Raw genomic sequence first — 25,433 nt, 5'->3', positions numbered from 1 at the left:
CTCCCAAAAATTTGTATTAACCAATTTCCTTTGATTAAATGTCTTTTACTATTTTAATAAGATAATTCATTGAGAGACTGTTTGAATTTCTTTTGTTTGAGATCAGCTATTTGTTTTTTTAATTTCATTTTTAATAATCCATTTGATTTCTTAAATAATTAAGACATTCATTAATAATTTAAAACAAAATTCAATCAACTTGCAAAAAACAAAAGAATCTTTTGGATTTTATCAAAATTAAAGAAAACCTTTAAGGAATTAGCAAGAAAGTGAGTAAGTTAAGGCTGATTGTTCTAAATAAAGATTTCATAAGAAATGTATAAGTCTTTTGTAATAAAATAAATGAATGGGCTTTTTGTTCAGTATGTTTGAAAGGATCTAAAATTTAATTAAAATATTAGTAAAGAAAATCAAAAAAAACAAAACACTTAATTAATAATTCAAGTAAAAATGTAAGCTCGTTCGAAAAAAATTGACTTTTAATTTAATTTATCCATTAAAATTTTTTAAATATTAAAGTACTATTTATATAGAGAATTTTTATTTATTTATATATCTTTGTTACGAATATTTATTTTTTATTTATATATATATGTCTTTGTTTGTTTGTTGGTTGGTTGATTTGTTGCTTGCTTATATACTTATTTATTCATTTATTTTAATCTAATTTTGGTCATTAATATATAATTATTTATTTATTTGTATATTGAAGGAGAATAAGATTTTCTTGAGATGGTTATAATTCTAATATTTAATATTAATTAGTTGGTGACTTTAATCTTTTATTTCATATCTTTATGATGTGATCGAGGAGATTGTTAATAACTGTTTTGTTTGATTTGTTGGCTTCAAGATCATTTTTAATTATGTTTAATTCGTTTTCAATTCTATTGAGCTACTTGGGGTAGAATTTTTCTAAAAAATTTTGGATATAGAGATATTGACTGATTTTCAATTAGGATTGTTAGTTTTTGAAAAATTTGTCAATTTTTTATTTGCGTTTTTGCATTGTTGGGAAAAGAGTTCTGTAGCGGAAAGATTATCTTTTTTGTAATTTACAACGGAGGGATGCAATTTAGCTTTTTACTTAGGAATCTATAGAAATTTTTATTATTGTTACAAAGTTATCAATAAATTGCAGGTTAGGATCTACTTGACTTTGGAAGGGAATATTTATTTTTTGGAGGCTAAGTTTAGCAGGAATTTAGATTTCGTCAAACGAGAGAATGTTGTCACAGAATTACTTGTCTGTGTATTGAGTAGAAGAGCCATTAATTAAATTTTCTAAGAAATATAAACTGAGGAATTAATTGAAGTTAACACCGAATATTTCAGGGATGTCGTTTCTTAATGCGAAGTTTATGAATTCATGGGTGTTTTTATTCAACTTTAAGAGATTTAGCAATTCTCTAGAGTAGCCAATTTCTTTGTTTTCAACACTTTTTGACTTGTAGTTAGCAAATGTTTTAATGTAAAAGAAAGGAGTTGAATCATTTTTTGATTGGTTTTAGATTATATTTTAGACTTAGCTGTCAAAATTTCTCTTTCTTTCAGAATAAATGTCGTATTATGAGTAGTTTTATTGAATGAAATTGTCAGTTTCGATCATGTGATTAATGATTTAATTGACGGGCTCTTGAGCCTATACTAATTAAGAGCTTATTTTGCTGTTTTATAGTTTGTCTTCCTAGGTAGAAGGGCAGTTTTCTACAGCTTAGGCAGCGCAGTAGAAATTGCTTGAGGTCTCTTAGAGAGATTCGAATTCAATTTATAAGAAAGAGAAATTATTTGAATTATTACTGCTGTTTGTTGATGAAGTCCCGTTACAATTTCCTTCACTTTTGCCCTCGATGTCAAGAGACTCGGAGCTTTCAAAGAAGCAGTTGTCTTGTGTTTTTACTGGGTTTGAGAATTAAGATTTCAAAAGTTATATTTTATCTACCTTTTTATTTTGGCAAAAAACAGACTTAATGCTGTTAGAAGAACCCTACTTGATGCTGGAATGAGCAAAGTTATTGGCGTCCTTGGTGATTGCACCAAGAGAAATATCACCAAAAAGATGGCTGATATTGATGGTTTTATTGTCATAGTGAAGATTGTTGTTAGCTTCTTCAATGAACTCTTCCTTGTCAAGCTCTTTGAATTCAAATTCTTTGCTGACAATTTTCTCATCAGAAACCTTTTTGGATTTACGGATTCTGGATTTTTGCTTGGGAAGAGGTTTTAAATTTTTCTTAGATTCTGATTTCAAGTAAACTTAAGTTTCTGATTAACAAGAAATCATACTAGTTTATTTAACAATAGTGTTTTGTAAACTGGATTAGGAGACATTCAAAGCAACACTGGTATTGTTGCTCATTTGCATACTCAAGCTAGACTCATCAAAATAAATTGCAGAGTTTGAAAGAAGCATTGAAATAATTTCTGATATGTTTTGATCCAAGAAGATAAAATGAATTGTAAAATGGATTTATTATACCCTTTTTTCTTATTTTTACTTAATCTTTGTTTGATTGTTTAATTTATAAAAAATTTCACTGCTTCGCATTTAATTTTAATGTCCAAAAAATTTTGTTTCAAGAAAATAAGAAGTAAAGGAAGAGAAATAGAAAGTTTTACAATCTCATTAACTAGCTTAATTAAATTAATTTATTGATTGATTGATTGATTTGTTTATTTAAAACTTTTAATGATTTTAATTCCCACCCCATAAAGAGAGAGAGAGAAGTATAGAGTGAGAAAAATTAATAATTAATTAAAAATTGATTTGATTAAAATAAAGTTTGTAACAAATGGATAATTCACCATATATTACCATACCAAATATGAATGCACAATTACTTAATTAATTTATCTAAGCAGTCAACTAGTCAATTATTTATTAATAGTTTCAAGGCTAAGCATTTTAATTATACACTATTAATTTAAATGATCGAAAAAATAAGACACAAACATGTAAACACAGAAATTCAATAAAAGAAAGACAGTAAGAATATTAAATAATATATTGACAAAGCTAATCAATATAGCCATTTCAGATAAATTTACTCATTTAAGAAAAAGATTACTTTTTTCTTATCAAATTATAATCAGAGCAGACTGGAAAACTAGTTTTAATTATTAATTCACATTTACATTTACATGAAAATTATGTAAGCAGTGTATAATAGATTAAGTATTTTTACTCTAGTTTTGCATTATTTTTCTCAAAAGATTTTAGTTAATCTTGAATGGCTCTTTTAGATACTTTTTAAGTCTTAGTAATATGTGATTAAGATTTTTCATATACATTTACTTTTTATCACTTTCTTTCTTTCTGATTAATTACAAGATTCGAATAAGCTGGTCAGCTTGTGTTTAAGAAATGAATATTTACTCTTGTTTAATATCAAATATAAGCTTATTGTTCCTAAGTCTGAGTGGGATTAATTAGTATTCACCTAGCACAAATTAAATAATTGATTTTAAAGGCTTTGTGATTAAGTAAGTATCGAGAATAACAGTTTCTCTATTGAAATATCGATATTTTCTTGGATATTTTCTTGTATTGAATAAACGAGGCTAAAATATTTACAATAAATAAAAATTGTCTAAAACCTTAATGAAGTAATTTTTATTTTTGTTAATTTTGAATGCTTTTTGGTATTGCTTGTTTTTTCTCGCTAAAATATCATAGATTAAGTATAATAAGTATTTGCAAGCTAAAGATTTTCAATTTATCAATTCTTTAGTGGATTTAATGCATGTTTAATTACATCAAACAAAGAAACTTAATTAAGTATCTTTATTTAATTAGAATTAATCTAAATATCATGTAAAGTCTTTTTTAGAAGCCATAACCTTTATAATTAGATCATTGAAATACCTTTTATAAGCAGTATCTCATTCGTGTAAGTAAATAAGATAAGTATGAAAAATATCTCAAGAGCTTTCATCAAATATAATACAAAAAAGCTTAAATTTTATTTAAAAATATTAAAAATGAAAACGCTCATGCTTTTAAGATCTTTATAAAATTAAATATATTTTAGTTTTACTTGGGATTGTTTAAGTTTTATTTATTCGCTTAAAATAAAATAAAATAGTAATATTTATATGTTTAATACAGAACAATAATATTTTTAAATTATTATCACACATTTAACGCAAATCACCATAGTTATTTTAAACAATTTGATGTTTATTATATAAAGACAATAATATAGAGTCTTTTTTGCTGTAAATTTTGAAATATAACATGCGTGTAGATAGAAATAGATGCAACATATATGTACATGTATGTATATAAGATTAATAATTAATTCTTTATTGTAGTTTGATAATAAAAATTTTGATTTGATATTTACCTGAATTTAGGTTTAACAACTTAGTTTAAATTCTGATAATTTCAGATGGCTGAATACAATTATAATTTTAATTAACTTTGTTGCTAACGGGTATGTTTTAGTTGTAAGTCATAATTTATTTATTAATTAACAATCAAAAATTTATTAAACAAATAAATATAAATTTATTCTGAATATAACACACTTTATTTTTCTAAGTAAGGGCAATTATAAATTAATATTTATGATATGTCATTTTATTCTAAATTTTATTTTTTCTCTAAATCTTCTATTTTCTATTTAAAACAAAAGTTGTTTTTTTAAAATTCTTAAATCTCTTTTCCAAAAATTCCATCTTCTATTTAACCCACAAAAATTATTGGTTGAATACTTCCACTTGAAAATTTCAATTAATTGTATTCTAGCAATATTTAGGGGGACCATTATGTTTTAAATAAAATATTACAAAAAATATTTTAGCGTTAAATCTATCTAAAATTAAATTCTCAAAGCATCAACAATTGGAACCAATGAAAATATTTGGCCTACACTCGAAAAAATGTTATTCAAATACTCAAATATATTTTAAAAAAATATATTAACAATTAAAAATCTAATGATCTTGTTGTTCTTTGTATTTTATGTATACTGATCATTAAATTCACATAAAAAATTCACTAAAGCTTAACAAATTTATTTCTTAAAACTTCATGTTTTCATACAATTACTCTCTCTCTATAACATACAACTATTTAAATCTTATGAACATTATTCACGCTAGCCCTAATTTTGTTATATTTAATTTTTTATAATAAATCTATTCTATTTAATTCTTACGACAATTTCAAGCTCTCTAAGATAAATTTAAGAGTAAGAAGCTTAGTATTTTAAGGAATTCATATTCATTTTCATTTAAAACTCAAATAGTTTCATTATTTTGAGTATTTAAGCAAAGATTTGTCTAGAAAAATTTAAATTTAAAAACAATTTTGATTAAATCTAAGGTCTTTACATTTATCATTTAGTGAGCGGCTATCATTTAAATGTTATACTAATCTTTGCTAAATTATTTATTTTAGCTGAATAAAATAGATTGAGATAATGCAAATCATCAACTCTTGTTTTAAATAAGTAAACAATTAACTAAAAACAATAAAAAAATAAATTGTACAATTAAAAAATTCAAATATAAAATGACCTCAATTCAAATCTACTGACAAAAAAATAAAAATTTATTCATGCACAATCTTCTACTCACGCTTTTTACTGATAATTAATTTGAATACATAAAAAGAATACTGAAAAGAAGAAAATTCCAAAATAATTGGGTTATAAAATATTTAAATATAGTAACTTAGTTAAATTAAATAGATAGAAATTAATGGATTTGGTTTAGACATGCATGTTTTTATAATTAACAAAATTAATTTTTTTTAAATTTAATGCATTTAATAAACAATGAATCGCCTTTTATAATCTATTTTATAAATTATTGGTCAATTTTATTTATATTTTATCGATTGATTTCCACTAATAATTAATTTTCAACGCTCATCTAATGATTGCTAATGCTTAAGTTATCCTGCTTTAATAATTTATAATTAATTTAGTTCTAGGTATAATAAATTCTAATTACTTAACATTTTTTTAATCTATTTTCCTTATTAATTCTAATTAACATATCTATTTCATATTATCAAATCAATTTTATAAAACACTTTGCGGATGTTTCAAGCAATTAACCAAAAACATGTTTATATTTTGATGTCGAATTCTTTAAATAAATTAAAGCAATACAAAAAACATATTCAAAATCTTAAATATAATATTAAATTAAGTATTCATAGTTCAAATAAAATAAATAATGGCAGTACATTTAAAATAAATCAAAATATCAATTTTTAAATAGAAAATTTTATTTGGGGAAATGAATGCTTGTTTGTTTTAACGAAATTAAGAAAAGGGAAGAATTTGTTTGCTTTTTTCATAATTAAATTAAATACAAAAAAATTAAGTCTGTTTAGATCTTTTTCAAATTAATTGAAATAAGATATGCGGTAAACGTCTTAAAGAGACCAACAAGACAGGATTTATTAAGAATAGAAATGCTAAATAGTTTATGAATAAAAATTAAAATAGTTTTTAAATTTAACCACTTCTTCGGCGGTTGGTATATAAATTTGAGGCATGGAAGCGAAAAAATCGATGTGAGTCTGAAAATTATACATTGCAAATCGCAAAAACTTCCCGGATGTCCATGCATTCAAACCTCTCCCGGAAATTTAGCAACAAATATATCTATTCTAATACTTCCGTCTGCATCTCGAAAATCTCCAAGCTCATCCCACGCTGGAGATCCTTTTCTTCGTATAGCGACTCTAAAAAAAAAAACAAAAATGAAGGAAAACATTTAAAAAAACCAAATGTAGAAAACATTTTAAAAAAATCACGCATGTTTAATTGAGAAATATATAAAAAATATTGTTATAAAATACTAGGAAAATAAATAAATAAATGGAGATGGAGACAAATAAATAATAGCAAATTAAAACTACAGAAATAATTTTAAAAACTACAGCAAATAATTTTAAAAAACTACAGCAATTTTTATAAATCTTAACTACAGCATATCTAATCTAATCTAATTTTTTAAAAATTTAAGAAAATCAAATAACATCAACTGAAAAAAAGAAAAAACAAATAAATAAATCAAATAAAAAAATCAAATTTAAATTAAATAAACAAATGAAAATATTTAAACTAATTAAAAAAAAATTAACGAATAAAAAAACTAATTGAAAAATCTAATAAAAAACAAACACAATAATAAAATAAGCAAACATACTACTTCATACAAATACTTTAAAATATGCATTAATTAAAGTTACTATTCACAATATTTTAAAACTTATTTATATTGCTTGATATTAATAAAGCATTTATCTATTATTCCTCTATTGTACACCTTATTAAACTTTAATTTTTGATCTAAAGATTATTTTATATACCTCTAATCAAGCTTTTGTTTAGCGCTCATTTTTAAAATGCTTCTTTATATTTTGAAGACTTTGAAAACTAATTTAAAAATTGTTATTTCATTAATTATAAATCCAAATGATTTCTACTTCTAATTTAAATATTTTATTTTTATGATAAATCGAATTCGTGCGTGAGTTTAATTACTTGAATATTTTCATAATAAATCTTTCTCATTTTAAAATTTGCTGCATAGTTTTTATAAAATCTAAACTACTAAATTGATAATCAAAATGGAAAATTTAATGTAAATCTATTATAAAACTTTAATTTTTATAGAGATAGTTTAAAAATTGTTTGAATCATAGTTTTTTATATATAAAATGATAACTTTTACACTATTAGATATTTATTTAAAATGATAATACTTTATCATAAATAAATTAGTATTTATATGGCTACCTCGCAAAAAAAATTGGATATTTTATTTTAAAAATATGCTTTTATGATAAGATTTATATGGCTAAAAATATTTCATTTCATATTGACGAAAATGTTTAGTTTGGAATGGCTTCAATTTAGAAGAAATGAGATTTTTAATTATTTTTATGGGGACAATAACATATTCGTTGATATTTTTGTATTACTTTTAATAAGCCTTTAATGATAAATATTAATATTTTGGTATATGATACAAAAATCTAAAAAGAATCTTTAGATAAAAGATTTGAATTTTTCTAATGATAATTAAAAATAATAATTTAATTCGTTTGAAAAATTTATTATTTCTTTTATTTATGGTATAAGAAAGACATTAAAAATCTAAAATCTAAAACAATAAAATGCATCATCATTTAGTTTATTTAAATACTTATCAAAGCTATTAAAAAAATAATGAAATTTATTTGTTAAGGAAAATTCTTGAGTTTTGTTTGATTTTATATGAAATTTAGTTTAATTCAGATTTTATTGAAATTTAATAAAAAAATTGCCTCATTTTAATATTAACTGAATTATTTCTAAATTCAAATCTGATATTAAAAACAAATCATTCCAAGTAATTAATTGCAGCGTTAAATACATATTGTAAAGTCAAAAATGAGAAAAAACTTAAATTTTTAACAAAAATTCTAAAAAAATTAAAATTTAAAAAATAAATTTAATAATTGTAACGATTTATTTATTTGAATACATTTATTAAAGTGAATGTTAATAATAAATTTCAATAAAATTTTTTAAAACTAATAGATGGTTTTCTTACTATACTTTTAATTAAAATTGTGAAAATAGTCATTCTAAAACTGTTCAAGCTATAAACTAATCAATTAACCTGTTAGTCAAAACTGATAGCTTAGAAAACTAATCTCTTGATTTTGTTTGTTTTATTTTTGAATTGCTATTATGGTATCTCACTAACTTAATTAGAACTATTATTTAAAAATCATAAAAAATGGTTTTATATTTTTTTATTATGCATGGTAAAAATAAAGCAAGATAAAAAAAGAGAAAAATAAATATTATTTTAATGAAATAGCAAGAAATAATCGTTTAATAAAATTAAATTAAATATCATTAAGAAGAATTATTAAGCATTAAACAATTTTTACTTTAAATTTAGGGTTAAAATTTCTAGATTTTCAAATCTCATTAAAGCAGAGCCTAAATGTGAGGCACCTAATGATCCAATATTGTTTTAACTTTTAAAAATTTTATTAATCTATATTTGAAAAATATATATATATATGGTTTTACTATAAATCAATAGCTAAATGTTAGAGTTTATAGAGGTTCGTTAGTGCTAATCCTAAATCTTAAACACCTTTTGTTCCTATTTTGTTTCCACTTTTAATTTGTAAAAATAAATTATTTAATGAATAATATTGCAAAAAAATTATTTTGTAAAATTAAGCGAAAATTTAAAAATATTATTTTTAATCATTTTAATAAAGAATTAATTTAGCATTATTAATTAAATTTTAATAAATTCAAAACAAATCAAATATCTTTAATAAATAAATAAATAATAATTTTACTAGAGATCAAGGTTTAAAAATTAAAGATTTTTGCATTTTACTATAGACTAGCCTAAGTGTAAAGCGCCCTTTGATCCAATATTATTGTTTCTTTTTATATATTAATTAAATTATTAAATTAAGAAAAAAAGCAATCAAGAAAGCTAAAAAAAATATTAAAATTTTTTTAAAAAAGCTTTATTTTTTTTCAATAAATAAAATATTTTTTATCAGGCAAATTTATAAAAGAAACTGATTAAAAAACGAAAAAAATATTTACGAGAGATCAATTCTTAGATTCTGTAGATTAGTGCAGTAATCAAAAGCAGAACATAAGCTTGCTAAACCTTTATCTCCAATATTATTGTTGCTTTTAATGTTATAAATTTGATTTTAGTTTTGATAAAAATAGAAGATGATAGTTATTATATCCAATATCCAGTATTTATTTATTTAAAATTAATTGTTAAATTTACTTCAAATTAAATTAATTAAAATAAATAAATAAAAAGAGTTAGTTATCTTGATTTTAAATAACATAATTATTGAGAGATGAATGAATTATTTTTACAAGAAGTCTAGCTTTAAGTTTAAGAGACTGCTGCAGTTTTACAAAGTAGGGCTTAAAATTTATGAAAGCTAATCATCAACAAAACTTCCACTTTAAATTAATAATTTATAAAATAAAAATTATTAATTAAATTAGTTTGTTAAAATTAAAAAAGCAAGAAAGAAAAATAATTTTTTAAATAACTTAAAGGCAACTTAGAACATATTAATTAAATGGATTATTAAAATAAAAAATGAAATTTAGAGCATTTATATCTTTAAAAAAACCTTTCACTTAAATAAAATATTATTTTATTTGGTAAATTAATGAGTAAATTAATTAAAAAGTAATTAAATAATTTTATTTTAGGTATTAAATGTTTTTACCGAAGATATAAGGTCAAAGTTGAGAGATTAGTGCACTTAGAAATAGCAGAGCTCAATTTTTAGGCATCCTCTATTCCAATCTATTTTGCGCTTTTAGTATATTTTTAATCATTATTTAGAAAAATAAAATATTAAAAAATAAAAAAAATGATATTAAACATTTTAAATACGAAAGAATAACAAAAAATAGGAATGTCTTAATATTATGTATGACTTATATCAATCATATTATTAAAGTTTTATTTGAATTTATTGTGTTAAAATTAATTACTTGATACTAATTTAGGGATCAATGAGAGACGATAATGAAGAGTTGTAAAACTTTTTTTATTAAAAAAAATAAGTTTTAGTTAAGTGAATGTAAATGATGATTACTTCTTCAAGGTTTTTAAAATAGTTATTTTTGTTTGTCATAGTTATTTTTTATTTAATATTAAATTTTGCAAATATTTATTTTTTATATTTTATGAAGAGATGAGTTTTATAATTGATAATATGAAAATTTTTAATTAAAAGAACAAATAATTATGTAAGATAAAAGAATAAATAATTATGTAATAGATTGATTGCTTGCTTATTCGAAATTATTAATAATTTTCTAGAAACTACTTATTTTGAAAATCAGTCAAATCAGATATATTAATTTTATGTGATTTCTAATCAATTTTTACTGTTCCCATCCCTGTTACTGACTGTATAATAAATATTTCAGATTAATATGCCTGTGTGGGCCTGGGGCATTATATTTATTTTTTGGAAAGAAGAATCTCATACAACTATAGATAGATAGCTAGCTAGCTATTCTAATAGGATAATTGTTTTGTGAGTAAGAAATACATACATATTTAGTTAGTATTTTTATTTATTTTAATAATTTTTATATTATATTAAATAAAATTTATTATTCTACTAATGTGTATATTTCTAACTCAAGAAATAATTTTCTGATAATAGCTATAAATTTATTAATATGTACCTTCCAAACTGTTGATTAAGACGGGTATTTTAAATAATTTTTTGTAAAAAAACTCGCTTAAATATTTTATAATTATTTAAAATATGTTCAACCATAACCATGCTATTATTAACGAACAGTTAGTAGTATTTAAAATGCATTAAGAGCGATAAATTATATTTTTTAGATTAAAAATATTCAAGAATTCAATTTCTCTAAATATCTATTAATTAAATAAATGCTTAATATTTTTTAGACAGTACCTTTTAAAATATATTTCAATATCTTCAAATTTAGGTATTATTGAAAAAAATGCTATTTTCCCCTACTTTTAATAAAACAATCATAACCATTTCTGAATAAACTTGAATCCAATTTTTGTTTTTTTTACACTTTTTTATCCTTAAACGATATAACTAATTAGGTAATTTATATTTAAAGAACGAAAAAAAATGTATTTTATTTAAAGATATTAAAAATTAAATTGGCTTTCTTAATACAAACAAATTATATAAAATTAGAATTATATATTTAAAATAAGCTCTAATTAAATCAAAAAAGCATTGATAATATAAAGATAATTGTTGAAATAAAAATTATCTATGAGCTAGAAGTCATTATTTAAGGAGTAGATGGTGCAGAATAACACTCGCTACCATCCTTAGTAGCCTTATTTTTAGTTTAACCAAAACAAGCAAGGCATTCACTATCTGTCCAAGTAAAAGAAGGTCTGCCAATATCGCAAGTATATTAAGAAGCAACACATGCAGTCATATCAAAATTTGCGTGCACAGCTTTAATTGAACCTTTAGAAGTACCTGGGCAAGATTGACAGAAGAGATCGGATGCACCTTAAACACCTGAATCTGTACCGTTTAAGGGGCAAGCTCTAATAGAGCATTTTCCATATACTGAACCAATCTACCATTTTAAACCTGTAGGAGGTTTGCTGCAGACTCCACTATCTGGACAATTTACAGGTCCATTTCCACAAGTAACATCAGCACCAGGGTTTGCAGGAGGAGGAGTAGCTTCACAACCTGTTCCATCAATTTAACCATATTGCTTAGTTGGACCAAAGCAGGCAAGGCAGTCAGCGTTTGTCCAAGAATTACCAGGTCTCTTACTATCTATACAAGGAAAAGAAGAAGCAGCACAGCCAGTCATTTCTTCATTAGCGAATACAGCTTTCAAAGATCCTTTAGAAGTACCTGGACAAGATTGGCAGAATAGATCTGAAGCACCAACAAGTCCTGAATTAGTACCATCTGGGGGGCAATCATAAATTTTGCATTTTCCATTTGTACTTCCATTATCCCATTTTAAATTTATTGGAAAAGTGGGAACTTATGGACATCCTCCTCTAGCATCACATGACCAAGGAAGAGTAGAAGAACAAGTAATATCATTACCATAATTATTGGGTATAGTAGCTTGGCAACCTGTTTAATCTGCTCTAGCATATCGCAAAGAGGCACCAAAGCAAGTTAAACAGTCATTATCACCCCATGAATTAGGAGGTCTGTTCTTTCCACAAGTATCAAGTGATGCCACGCAAGCTGTCTAAGCTGCATTAGCGTGTACGGCTTTAATTGAATCTTTTTCAGTACCTGGACAAGATTAACAAAAAAGATCAGTGGCACCAATAAGTCCGGAATCAGTACCACTTGCAGGGCAGTTACTTATAGCGCATTTTCCGTTTGTCGAACTATTCTACCAGCTTAAACCTGAAGGAACAGTAGGTGGAGCCCCACATGCTCCTGGAGTAGTACAGGTTGTATCAGAACAAGTAACATCCAAACCAATAGTAAATATTTAATTTACTAATAGCAAGTATAATATCGGTTTTATAGATTTCATTCTTTTTAATTCTTTATTTAAAATTTACTTTTTTAATTAAATGTTATAAAAAAATTTACTTTATTGCAATCGATCTATTTATAAAATTCTTTCTAATATATTTGCCTTTATTAAAATTTTTTCATTTCTATTTAATTAAAATTAGGCCATTAAAATTTTTTAATTACTTGTTTAGTTATATAAACATACTTAAAATTTACTTTAAAGCTTAAATAAAAGTTTTTAAATCTAGTCTTTTTTAAATAAAAGTCTCAAAAAGAGAATTTAAATATTCAGATGGGTAGAAAAGAAAATTATTTATTTTTTGAAAAAATATTTCAGTTTCCAATACATTTTTAAAAATTTCTTTGTTTTTTTTAAAACTTACTTAATGATTACTAGTAACTATCGTAACGAAAGTATAACTAAATAAATAGTATCAGGTTAATTTTAGTATATTAAATGATGATTAATTAAATTAATAAATTTTGTCATAATATTATTTATTTCTCAAGTCTAAAATTAATTGGTAGAGTAACATTCATATAATTTACTTATCAATATAAAATTAAGCATAAAGTCTCTAAAAACATCTTCTATTTATTTTACCACAATTTTAAATTAAATTTATTTTTCAAATATGTAATAAATGTATAATAATTCACTCATTTTGAAAGTTAATAATCAAAAAAATTTCATCTAATTTTTGCAAATTTTTTAAAATCTTTTTTTTCATGACAGTATTTATTTTTTCTCTTGTATTGCTTAATAGATTATAAAAAAGTCTGTTAAAGACAAGTAAAAATTCTTAAAAAGCTTGAAGGCAAAATTAATTATTTATTTATTCAAATCATTTGTAAAATGTAACTCAAGAATTTTTTAATTGTAATTCTTCACATGCAATATAGTTTTGAAATTTTGTAATAGTACAGTGTTAATTAAATAAATCATTAATTTTTTATACTATAAATTGCAATTCTCTTCATCACGAAGTTCATTTTTTTATTATTATTTATCTTCAAAATAATTTACTTTAAATTTTATAAAGTGATGAAAACACCTAAATTTTAATAAAATTATTTCTTTTTAAGCGTGGCATAATAACTTCGGTGATAACTTAGGAATATTAAAATACATCTTTTTAGCTTCTTGCAAATTTAACAATAATTTATAAAAAATGTAAAATAATGTAATAGAAATGAAAATCAAATTACTTATAGAATCTAACAAGACTTACTTTAAAGTTAGAAATTAAATCCGTCTAATTGGGTTGATAAATAAGTAGCGGTGATAATTCTTTTTGTAAAATAAGATATTTCTAAAATGAATTAAGGGATTAAATAGCGCTTATTTAAACTATTTATTTTTATTGAATTACTTTTTTTACTGATGAAAATTATTTTAAATTTAAAAAAAAAACATTTATTGACTATTTGAGATTATAAACATTTAATATTGTAAGAAATTTAATTCATATCAGTAAAAAATTAAGAATTTCGATAGCCTGTAATTTAATTTAATTTACTATTTATAGGTTTATTTACAGTTCTTAATAAGCATAAATTGTGCTTGCCTATCTAAAAGAATAGTTATAAAATTAAATGTAAAAGCAATGAAATGGCTTCAAGTAAGCAAGCGTTAATAAAATATTTAAGCTATATATGAGTTTTTAAATTGATAACAATCAATTTATGAATTACAAATTACATTCAAATATCTATTTATTTTTATCTCTTTTACAATAATAATATCCAATAAAAAAAATTCCTAAAACGAATTAAGGGATTAAATAGCGCTTATTTAAATTATTTATTTTTATTGAAATATTTTTTTACTGAAGAAAATTATTTTAAATTAAAAAAAACATGTATTGATTAATGAGATTATAACATTCAATATTTTAAGAAATTAAAATTCATATCAGTAAAAATTTATTAATTTCGATATCTATTGTAATTTAATTTAATTTACTATTTATAGGTTTATTTACAGTTCTTGATAAGTATAAATTGTGCTTGCATATCTAAAAGAATAATTAATTATAAAATTAAATGTAAAAATAATGAAATGGCTTCAAGCAAGCATTACTAAAATATTTAAGCTAAAATTAATTTTTATATTATAACAATCATTTTATGAATTATATAAATTAAATATAATTTTAAAAATATCATTCAAATATTTATGTATTTTTATCTCTTTTACAATAATAATATCCAAAAAAATTTCTAAAATGAATTAAGGGATTAAATAGCGCTTATTTAAACTATTTATTTTTATTGAAATATTTTTTTACTGAAGAAAATTATTTTAAATTAATAAAAAAAACATTTATTGATTAATGAGATTAAAGCATTCAATATTTTAAGAAATTTAAATTCATAACAGTAAAAATTTATTAATTTAGATAGCTATTGTAATTTAATTTAATTTACTATTTATAGGTTTATTTTCAGTTCTAGATAAGCATAAATTGTGCTTGCATATCTAAAAGAATAGTTAGTTATAAAATTAAATGTAAAAACAATGAAATGGCTTCAAGTGAGCATTACTAAAATATTTAAGCTAAAAATGAGTTTTTATATTGATAACAATCAATTTATGAATTACAAATTAAATATAATTTAAAAAATATCTATCAAATATTTATTTATTTTTATCTCTTTTACAATAATATCCATAAAAAAAACATTAAATATATCAGATAAGATAGAGACTGCGCAGTAAATAAAATTAAAAAATTATATAAGTCAAAAATTTAAATATCGCCTTTTAAAATTTAGACAGTTTTGATAAAAATGCCACCCTCCCTCCCTTCTTTTAAAAAGTAATCACATCCATTTTTTTTTCTCATTAAATTTGGATTCAGTTTTTTTTTTCATTATTCTTTTAAAAAATACAATGAACAATAAAGATTTCATAATAATGAAATTTCTACTCTTTATTTTAAATAATGAAATAAAGGAATAAATTTAGCAAATATTTAAAACTAAAACAAACATATATTAAATACTTTGTTTAGTTTATAGATACATACAAATAAACTGAAATCAAAATTATTAGTTTAAACTGTCTTTTAAAATTTTAAATTATCCCTATATAAATCAAAAAAGTAATGATGATGATATTAAGATAATAGTTGAAACTAAAATTTTCTATGAACTTTATGAACTTGAAGATGTTGATGGAGTAGATTAGCAACGACATTTATCTTCAGTGGCATACTATTTAGTTTAGCCATAACAAGTAAGACAGTCATTATCGTTCCAAGTGCAAGAAGGTCTGGTAAAATCGTTACAAGTAGCAGAAGAAGCAACACAGGCAGTCATATCAAAATTTGCATATACAGCTTTAATTGGACCTTTAGGAGTACCAGGGCAAGATTGGCAGAAGAGATCAGAAGCACCTTAAATACCTGAATCAGTACCAGCTGAGGGACAAACTTGGATATTGCATTTTCCTTATGTTGAACCAATCTACCAGCTTAAACCTTTGGGAGCATTAGGGCAAACGTCTTTACATTCTGAAGGTAGAGTTGAACAGGTAACGTCAAAACCAGGAATTGGAGGAGGATTAACAAGGCAACCTGTTCTATCAGTTTTAGCATATTACACAGATGGGCCATTGCAGATAAGGCAGTCAGCATTTGTCCAAGTATGATCAGGTCTACTACTTCCACAAGTATAAGAAGAAGCCACACAGGCATTCTTTGCTGAATTAGCATATATTGCTTTAGCTGATCCATTAGAAGTACCTGGACAAGATTGGCAGAATAGATCTGAAGCACCAACAAGTCCTGAGTTAGTACCATCAGGGGGGCAATCACCAATAACACATTTTCCACTAGCCCCTGCACTCATCCATTTTAAATTTGCTGGAACAGTAGGAGGATCTGGACAGAATCCTTAAGAAGAGCATGATGCACCAGGAGAAGCTAAACCTGCACAAGGAACCTCATTACCTTTATCCATGGGAACATTTGCTTGGCAACCTGTTTTATCTGTTCTAGCATATTACAAAGAGGGTCCATAGCAACCCAAACAGTCATGATCAGTCCATGAATTAAGAGCTCTACTATTTCCACAACTATCAAATACTGCTACACAGCCTGTCTAAGCTACATTAGCATATTTTGCTGGAATTGATCCGTCAGGAGTACCTGGACAAGATTAGCAGAAAAGATCTGAGGCACCAGTAAGACCAGAAGAAGTACCACCTGCAGGACAGTTATTTATAGCGCATAATTCGTTTGTCGAACCATTCTACCAGCTTAAACCTGAAGGAACAGTAGGGGTAGCCCCGCATGTTCCTGGAGTAGTACAGGTTGTACCAGAACAACGAACATCCTAACCAATAGCAAATATTTAATTTACTAAAAGCAAATAAAGTATCGGTTTTAGAGATTTCATTCTTTTATTCTTTTTTTAAGATTTTTTAAAAAATTAATTACTATTAATTAAATTTTACATTTTTGCAATGATTTAAAGAGATCCATTCTTATAGATAGACAAACTACTGTCTCTATTAAATTTTTTACTTTTTTATTTAAAATTAGACCATTGAAAATCTTTTAATTTCACGTTTAGAAATAAAAACATGCTTAAAAAATACTTTATGCAAATACTTTCCACTTAAAACATAACCATTTAAATTATCTTTTTAATCATTATATCATTCATTTAAATTGATTTATATTAATTCATAGATGATATTATAGAAAAATCTCAAAAGAGACCAGTAAAAATTATAAATAAAAATTCTTAAAAAGCTAAAAAGCAAAGTTATTTACCCAATTCTTCTTTAAAATTCAAACTTTTTTTTATTATAGTCCTTCGCATATAATCGTACATAGAAATTATGAAATGAAATAGTACTATGATAACTAAAATAAGTATTTAACTTTTAGACAATACACTTTCTTTCTTATGAAAATTATTTATTTATTTTATAAACATATACATACATACCTTCATAATAATAAAAAATAATATGAATTTTATAAAATAGTTTTTAATAAAAATATTTGTATTAAGTTTGAAAATGTTTAATAAATTTGATATTAATGTTTATTTCAGTAAATTAAGACTATTAAAATATATTTTCTTTTTAGCTTAAAAATATTAAATTAATTTTGTAGAAAGGAAGATCAAATAGATTATTTAATCTAACTAATTATTTAAAAGTTAGTAATTAAGTACCTGTAATTAGGTTGATATATAAGTAGCAATTATTATTGTTTTTTAAGATAAGGTATTTTTTTTGATGAACTAATGGAATTAAAAGTATTTATTTAAGGCATTTATTTTTATTGAAAATATTTTTTATTTCTGATGAGAATTATTTTAAATTTAACAAAACTTTTATCTTTATAGATTATAGAATTAAAATTTTTATATCCAGTATTTAAATAATTTAAATTTATATCAGTAAAAATTTTAAGGTTTTGAATGACTATTTTAATTTACTATTTTTTCGTTGATTAGCTTAATTAAAGTTCTAAGTTAATGTAAATTGAGCATATATATCTTATAGATTAATTATATAATTAAATGCAAAGTAATCAAATAATTTTCAAGTAAACATTATCTAATAGCTGGTGAAACAAAATAATTTTTATATTAAAATTAATTATTGAGTTATAAATTAAAATACTATTTTAAAAATACCTATCAAATATTACTTTTTTATCTCTTTTACAAAGAAAAATTTACAATAAAATCAATATAAATAAATTAAAAAATATCAAATTTAGAGCGATTAGCTAAGAAAATGCTTTAAAATTTTATAAAGCATTTATTTAAATTTGGATTCGAAAGATTTATTTATTTAGCATACATTTGTTTTTGAAATTTTTCTTATTTAAATAATGCTTTAGCCTTTCTGGTGTAATATAGCCAAATGCGATTCAAAAATTTAGTAAATTGAGATCATATTTTTTTGAATGACTTCACAAACAACAACTTATTTTAGGTCAATTTATATGATAACAGAAATATAAAACATATTATATTAAACTATTCAAATATATTTATATTTATTAGTATTATTTTACCACTTTTTTATCACCAACCTTGTATTATTAAGGCTACTAATCTTTTTGATTTTAGGCATTTTACTTTCAATTATTATGATCTATAAACATAGTTGAACCTTTTAATATAAGTTAGAGTAAATTACTAAAAAAAAAATATGTTAAATCAATAAATCTTCTTAATTTTAGCTAAATATGAAATATAATAAATAAATTAAAAGAATTAGTTAGTGAGTATTATTTTAAATTCATTTTTATATTAAAAAATCACAATCCAAAACAAATAAACTGTTTTTACCTTAAATCAATTCTCAAATTTGAGAGATTATTGCACTTTCCTAAACCAGAAACTAAGCCTGATGCACCTTCGTCACCAATTTAATTTTTCCTTTTTAAACATTGAAGAAAAAAAATATTTATATAGAGATAAATAAATAAATAAATTAATTAAAAGAGTTATTTATATTATTTTAAATTCATTTTTATATTCAAAAATATCACTATCCAAAACAAATAAACTCTTTTTACGAAAGAAAAAGTGTCAAATTTTAGAGATTAATGCACTTTCCTAAACCAGAACCTAAGGTCAATGCACTTTCATCACCAATTTAATTTCCACTTTTTATATTGAAGAAAAAAAAAAGTTAATTTTTTAGTTAGAAGGAAAAAAAGAAAAAAAATATGAAATAATAAGAAATTAATTAATTGTAATTAAAGTGAAAGTTGAAAATGAAAAGGCAAGTTAAATTAACAAACAAACAAGAAATTAAAAATCAAAAAAACACAAACAAAATAAAAAAATATAAATAAATCTAATAAATAAAAAGTTCATAAGTAAATAAATTAAAAGAGTTAGTTATAATGATTTAAATTCATTTTTATTACAAAAATATTACTATCCAAAAAAAACAAATAAACTCTATTTACAAAAGACCAAGTGTTAATTTTGAGAGATTAGTGCACTTTTCAAAACCAGAACCAAAGCTTGATGCACCCTGCTCGCCAATTTAATTACCACTTTTTAATATTAAAGAAAAAAAAATAGTTATTTATTACTTAGAAGGAAAAAATAAAGAAATTAATTAATTGAAAAAAACAAAAAATTAAATATGAAAAAATGAGTTAAAGTAGCAAGCAAACAAACAAAAAATAAAAAACACAAGTAGAGTAAATAAAAAAAAGAAAAATAAATAAAATGAAAAGTTCATAAATGAAATTATTTTTTTTATATTCAATAATATCAAAATCCAAACAAATAAAATAAACTCTTTTTACCTTAGATCAAGTGTCAAATTAGAGAGATTAGTGCACTTTCCTAAACCTTAAACTAAACCAGATGCACCTTCATCGCCAATTTAATTAGACCTTTTATAAATTGTAGAAAAATGAATAGTTAATTTTTAGTTAGAAGGAAAAAATATTAAATAATAAGAAATTAATTTATCAAAAAAGCAAAAGTTGAAAATGAAAAAAAAACAAGTAAAATTAACAAATGCACAAACAAATATATAAAAAAAAGAAAAAGAAATCAAATAAAAGCTCTTAAAATAAATAAATTCAAAAAGCTAATAATTTAGTTTTAAATTCATTTTTATATTCAAAAATATCACAATCCAAAATGTATAAACTGCTTTTACCTGATATAAAGTATCAAATTTGAGAGATTATTACACTTTCCTAAACCAAAACCTAAGGCTGATGCACCCTCATCACCAATTTAATTTTTACTTTTTAAAAATTGAAGAAATAATAAATAGTTAATTTGTTATTTAGAAGGAAATAATGAATTAATTTATTGTGATTAACAAAAATTTAAAATGAAAAAATGGGTTAAATTAACAAACAAAAAAATAAAGAAATAAATAAATCAAATAAAAAGCTCAAAAAGAAAGAAATAAATAAATAAATTAAAAGTATTTGTTATAATGTTTTAAATTTTTTTTTATATTCTAAAATATAACAATCTAAAACAAATAAACTGTTTTTACCTTAAATAAAGTTACAAATTTGAGAGATTAGTGCACTATGTTAAACCAGAAGCTAAGCTTGATGTACCAATTGCACCAATTTAATTCGAACTTTTAAAAATTGAAGAAAGAATATTTAGTTAATTAGTTAGAAGAAAAAATGAAAAAATAGTATGTAATAAATAATAAACAGTGATCTCAGAATTTAAATATTCTAAATTTTTTAATTCTATGCTTTTTAAAATTCTAAATTCTGCTAAATTTTAAATTATTTAATCTCCCATTTTCGCCCTACCTCGGTTGACCGATCGATGGGTCTTATCGAGGGAATACGGAGTAAGTTTTTTTATTTTTAAATTGATTTTTTTATTTAAAATTATCACAATCCAAAACAAATATACTATTTTACATAAGATCAAGTGTCAAATTTAAGAGATTAATGCATTTTCCTAAACTAGAAACTAAATCTGATGCACCAATTGCACCAATTTAATTCTACCTTTTTAAATATTGAAGAAAAATAAAGAGTTAATATGTTAGTTTGAAGGAAAAAATGAAGAAAAAATATGAAATAATAACAAATTAATTAATAATAAAGTAAAAGTTGGCAAACAAACAAATTATAAATAAATAAAAAACAAGCAGATTAAAAAAAATAAAATAAAACAAATGAAAAACTCGTAAATAAATAAATTAAAAGAGTTAGTTAATTTGTTAAAAATTGATTTTTATATTCAAAAATATCTCAATCCAAAACAATTAAACTGTTTTTACTAAAGATCAAGTGTCAAATCTGAGAGATTAATGCAGTTTGCTAAAGCAGAACCTAAGCCTGATGCACCTTGATCACCAATTTAATTTTCCCTTTTTAAATAATAAATAAAAAATAGATTGTTAATTTGTTAGTTTAGAAGGAAAAAAAGAAGAAAAAATTTAAAATATTTAAAATAAAAAATGAATAATCATAAATATGAAATTACAATAATTAAAAAATATTTGTAGAAATAAAATTGAATGAATTAGATGATAGTTTTAATGTGAAAAATAATTTTATAAATCATATAAAAATTAAATAAATCAAAAAAATAATATTATTATTAATAAAATCTAATATACTATTTATTCAGATCAATATGGAGAGCATAAAATGATTAAAGTGAAGAGCTTAAAAACTTTTATTATTAATAAAAATAAATTGATATAATATTAGTAAAATGTAAATATTTACTTCTTCTAAATTGTTAAAATAATTTTTATATTATATCATTTATTTTTTTTTCTTTTCAAAAATATTGAAAATAGGAAATTTAATTAATTATAAATATATTAATAAATCAATTAAATTTTATATCAAATTAGCTTAAATAAAAGAAAAAATATATTTTAAGAAAAAATTTGAAACTATTTCTAATATATTTTTAATGTTATACATACAAACACTCATATTCAAATATTTAATATTTATTCATCCTTTTTTAGCCACTTTTTTATCATCATAAACTTTTTTTAAAGACAACTAATCTTGCTGACTTAAGATACTTGCTTATTACTTTGAATTTTTATGGTTCAGACATTTAGTTAAAACTTTTATTATAAATTTGTGTAAATTTTAAATAAAATAAAATTTTAAATTAAAAATTATTTCATAAATTAATAAATAAAATAATATTAGCGGAATAAAAAAGATAATAAAAAAAAATCAATAAAAGCTAACAAATAAATTCAAAGTGTTTTTAGTTTTATATTCATTTTTATAGTTTAAAATATCACAATCCAAAACAAATAAACTGTTTTTACCAAAGATCAAGTGTTAAATTTGAGAGATTAATGCACTTTGCTAAACCAGAACCTAAGCATGATGCGCCCATTTCATTAATTTAATTGCGACTTTTTAAATATTGAAGAAAAAAGATATAATTAAATAGTTAATTAAAAGGAAAAAATGAAGAAAAATATGAAATAATAAGATTAATTGAAAATAAAAGCAAAACTTGAAAATAAAATGATCAAAAAAATGGAGAAATAATATGAAATAATAAGGTTAATTAATTAATAATAAAAGCAAAACTTGAAAATAAAATAATGAGTTAAATTAATAAAGAAAGAACAAAAAAAAGTAAGCAGAATAAAAAGAAAAAGAAAAAAGAGCTTTATTGTTATAAATTTGTTTTTATTATTAAAAAATATCACAATCCAAAACAAATAAACTGTTTTTACCGAATATCAAGTGTTAAATTTGAGAGATTAATGCAATTTGCTAAAGCAGAACCTAAGCCTGATGCACCAATTGCACCAATTGTATTACTCCTTTTTTAATATTAAAGAAAAAATACATTATTAAATAGTTAATTAGAAGGATAAAAAAAAATATATTTAAATAATAAGATTAATTAATAATTAAAGCAAAAATTAAAAATAAAATGATGAGTTAAATTAACTAAGAAAGAAGAAAAAAAAGCAATCAAGTACAATAAAAATAAAAATGAGTTTTATTATTTTAAATTAGTTTTTATAAATAATAAATCACAATCCAAAACAAATAAACTGTTTTTACCAAAGGGAGAGTGTCAAATTTGAGAGATTAATGCAATTTGCTAAACCAGAACCTAAGCTTGATGCACCCCCTTCACCAATTTAATTGAAACTTTTTTTATATTAAAGTAAAAATATATAATTAAACAACTAATTAGAAGGAAAAAATGAAATAATAAGATTAATTAATAATTAAAGCAAAAGTTAAAAATAAAATGATTAGTTAAATTAATAAAGAAAGAAGAAAAAAAAGTAATTAAGAACAATAAAAAGAAAAATAAAAATGAATTTTATTGTTTTAAATTAGTTTTTATAGTTTAAAATATCAAAATACAAAAATAAATAAACTGTTTTTACCTAAGATCAAGTGTCAAATTTGAGAGATTAATGCAATTTTCTAAACCAAAACCTAAGCATGATGCACCCATTGCACCAATTTAATTGAAACTTTTTTAATATTAAAGAAAAAATATTTTAATAAATAGTTAATTAGAAGGAAATAATGAAGAAAAAATATGAAATAATAATAATAAGATTAATTAATAATAAAAGGAAAATTTGAAAATAAAATGATGAGTTGAATAAATAAAGAAATAAGAATCAAGAGCAAGCAAGCAAATAAAAAGATAAAGAAAAAAGAGCTTTATTGTTTTTAAATTAGTTTTTATATTTAAAAATATCACAATCAATACAAATAAACTGTTTTTACCTAAGATCAAGTGTCAAATTTGAGAGATTAATGCAATTTGCTAAACCAGAACCTAAGCCTGATGAACCCTCATCACCAATTAAATTGCTACTTTTTAAATATTGAATAAAAAAACTATATAATTAAATAGTTAATTCGTTAATATAAGATTAATGAAATATAAAAGCAAAATTTGAAAATAAAATGATGAGTTAAATTAACAAAGAAATAAGAAAAAAAAGCAATCAAGCACATTAAAAAGAAAAAGAAAAAAGAGATTTATTGTTTTAAATTAGTTTTTATAATTAAAAAATATCATAATTCAAAATAAATAAACTGTTTTTACGAAAGATTTAGTGTTAAATTTTAGAGATTAATGTACTTTGCTAAAGTAGAACCTAAGACTGATACACCCTCATCACCAATATAAAAAACTTTCCAAACATGTTTTGGTATTGAAATATCCTAAAATCCTGTTTGTGATATTTCAATACATGAGCAGCTATATAATCATAAAGTTATATATTTAATTCAATTATTAATAATACAAAAAACAATTAAATAAATTACTTAAGCGCTTCCAAGTTTATTATTTTTGCGGTAGCGCTACCACAATAATTTTAATCCTGTAAGTTCTATAATTCATAAAATTTTTAATAACTATTTGATCTAATTACCTTATTAATATTGAATGTGACTGTTTAATTTTTGACAAATTTGTTGATCAGAAACTTTCTGCTAATATACAAATATAAATTTAATTTTTTATTTGATCCTATTTTATATTTTTATATATTCTTTTATGATTTAATAATCAAATTATTAATTATTTGAATTGTAAATGACAAATTTGTTGATCAGAAACTTTCTGCTCATATACAAATATAAATTTAATTTTTTATTTGATCCTATTTTATATTTTTATATATTCTTTTATGATTTAATAATCAAATTATTAATTATTTGAATTGTAAATGACAAATTTGTTGATCAGAAACTTTCTGCTAATATACAAATATAAATTTAATTTTTTATTTGATCCTATTTTATATTTTTATATATTCTTTTATGATTTAATAATCAAATTATTAATTATTTGAATTGTAAATGACAAATTTGTTGATCAGAAACTTTCTGCTAATATACAAATATAAATTTAATTTTTTATTTGA

General features: G+C 21.9%; 6 protein-coding genes across 6 annotated transcripts; 1 reads left to right on the top strand and 5 right to left on the bottom strand. All coding sequences in view use genetic code 6, as the record gives it.

The window, feature by feature from the left end:
* Positions 1–787: 787 nt before the first annotated feature.
* Positions 788–2,413, bottom strand: TTHERM_01026210 (hypothetical protein; the record flags this gene model as incomplete). Its single annotated transcript, XM_001030720.2, has 1 exon — positions 788–2,413. The coding sequence occupies one exon, from the start codon at positions 2,411–2,413 to the stop codon at positions 788–790; it is 1,626 nt and encodes a 541-aa protein (XP_001030720.2).
* A 4,031-nt stretch (positions 2,414–6,444) lies between these two features.
* Positions 6,445–6,789, top strand: TTHERM_01026200 (hypothetical protein; the record flags this gene model as incomplete). Its single annotated transcript, XM_001030719.2, has 1 exon — positions 6,445–6,789. One exon carries the CDS (start codon positions 6,445–6,447, stop codon positions 6,787–6,789), a length of 345 nt encoding a protein of 114 aa, XP_001030719.2.
* A 1,673-nt stretch (positions 6,790–8,462) lies between these two features.
* On the bottom strand, positions 8,463–10,717 carry TTHERM_001026177 (SLEI family protein, putative). The gene is made up of 9 exons (XM_012795967.1): positions 10,625–10,717; positions 10,521–10,570; positions 10,250–10,339; positions 9,885–9,974; positions 9,594–9,683; positions 9,335–9,424; positions 9,054–9,143; positions 8,909–8,998; positions 8,463–8,728 (listed from the first exon to the last, which is right to left on the bottom strand). Exons 1-9 carry the CDS (start codon positions 10,661–10,663, stop codon positions 8,623–8,625), a joined length of 735 nt encoding a protein of 244 aa, XP_012651421.1. The 5' UTR covers positions 10,664–10,717; the 3' UTR covers positions 8,463–8,622.
* Positions 10,718–11,756: 1,039 nt separating this feature from the next.
* Positions 11,757–13,064, bottom strand: TTHERM_01026170 (hypothetical protein; the record flags this gene model as incomplete). Its single annotated transcript, XM_001030716.1, has 1 exon — positions 11,757–13,064. One exon carries the CDS (start codon positions 13,062–13,064, stop codon positions 11,757–11,759), a length of 1,308 nt encoding a protein of 435 aa, XP_001030716.1.
* Positions 13,065–16,147: 3,083 nt separating this feature from the next.
* Positions 16,148–17,452, bottom strand: TTHERM_01026160 (hypothetical protein; the record flags this gene model as incomplete). The annotated part of the gene is made up of 1 exon (XM_001030715.1): positions 16,148–17,452. One exon carries the CDS (start codon positions 17,450–17,452, stop codon positions 16,148–16,150), a length of 1,305 nt encoding a protein of 434 aa, XP_001030715.1.
* Positions 17,453–19,105: 1,653 nt separating this feature from the next.
* On the bottom strand, positions 19,106–24,695 carry TTHERM_001026159 (cyclic nucleotide-binding domain protein; the record flags this gene model as incomplete). The annotated part of the gene is made up of 15 exons (XM_012795966.1): positions 19,106–19,193; positions 19,373–19,462; positions 19,603–19,692; positions 20,002–20,091; positions 20,350–20,439; positions 20,712–20,801; positions 21,063–21,152; positions 21,451–21,540; positions 21,816–21,905; positions 22,839–22,928; positions 23,259–23,348; positions 23,596–23,685; positions 23,931–24,020; positions 24,283–24,372; positions 24,608–24,695. Coding segments are annotated over 15 exons (1,346 nt in total), but the record flags the coding sequence as incomplete, so codon positions are not given.
* Positions 24,696–25,433: the final 738 nt, after the last annotated feature.

This window comes from Tetrahymena thermophila, assembly GCF_000189635.1.
Source record: "Tetrahymena thermophila SB210 genomic scaffold scf_8254779, whole genome shotgun sequence".
Taxonomy (NCBI): domain Eukaryota; phylum Ciliophora; class Oligohymenophorea; order Hymenostomatida; family Tetrahymenidae; genus Tetrahymena; species Tetrahymena thermophila.
The sequence above is the reverse complement of the archived record's forward strand: the minus strand, read 5'-3'. Positions and strand labels throughout refer to the sequence as shown.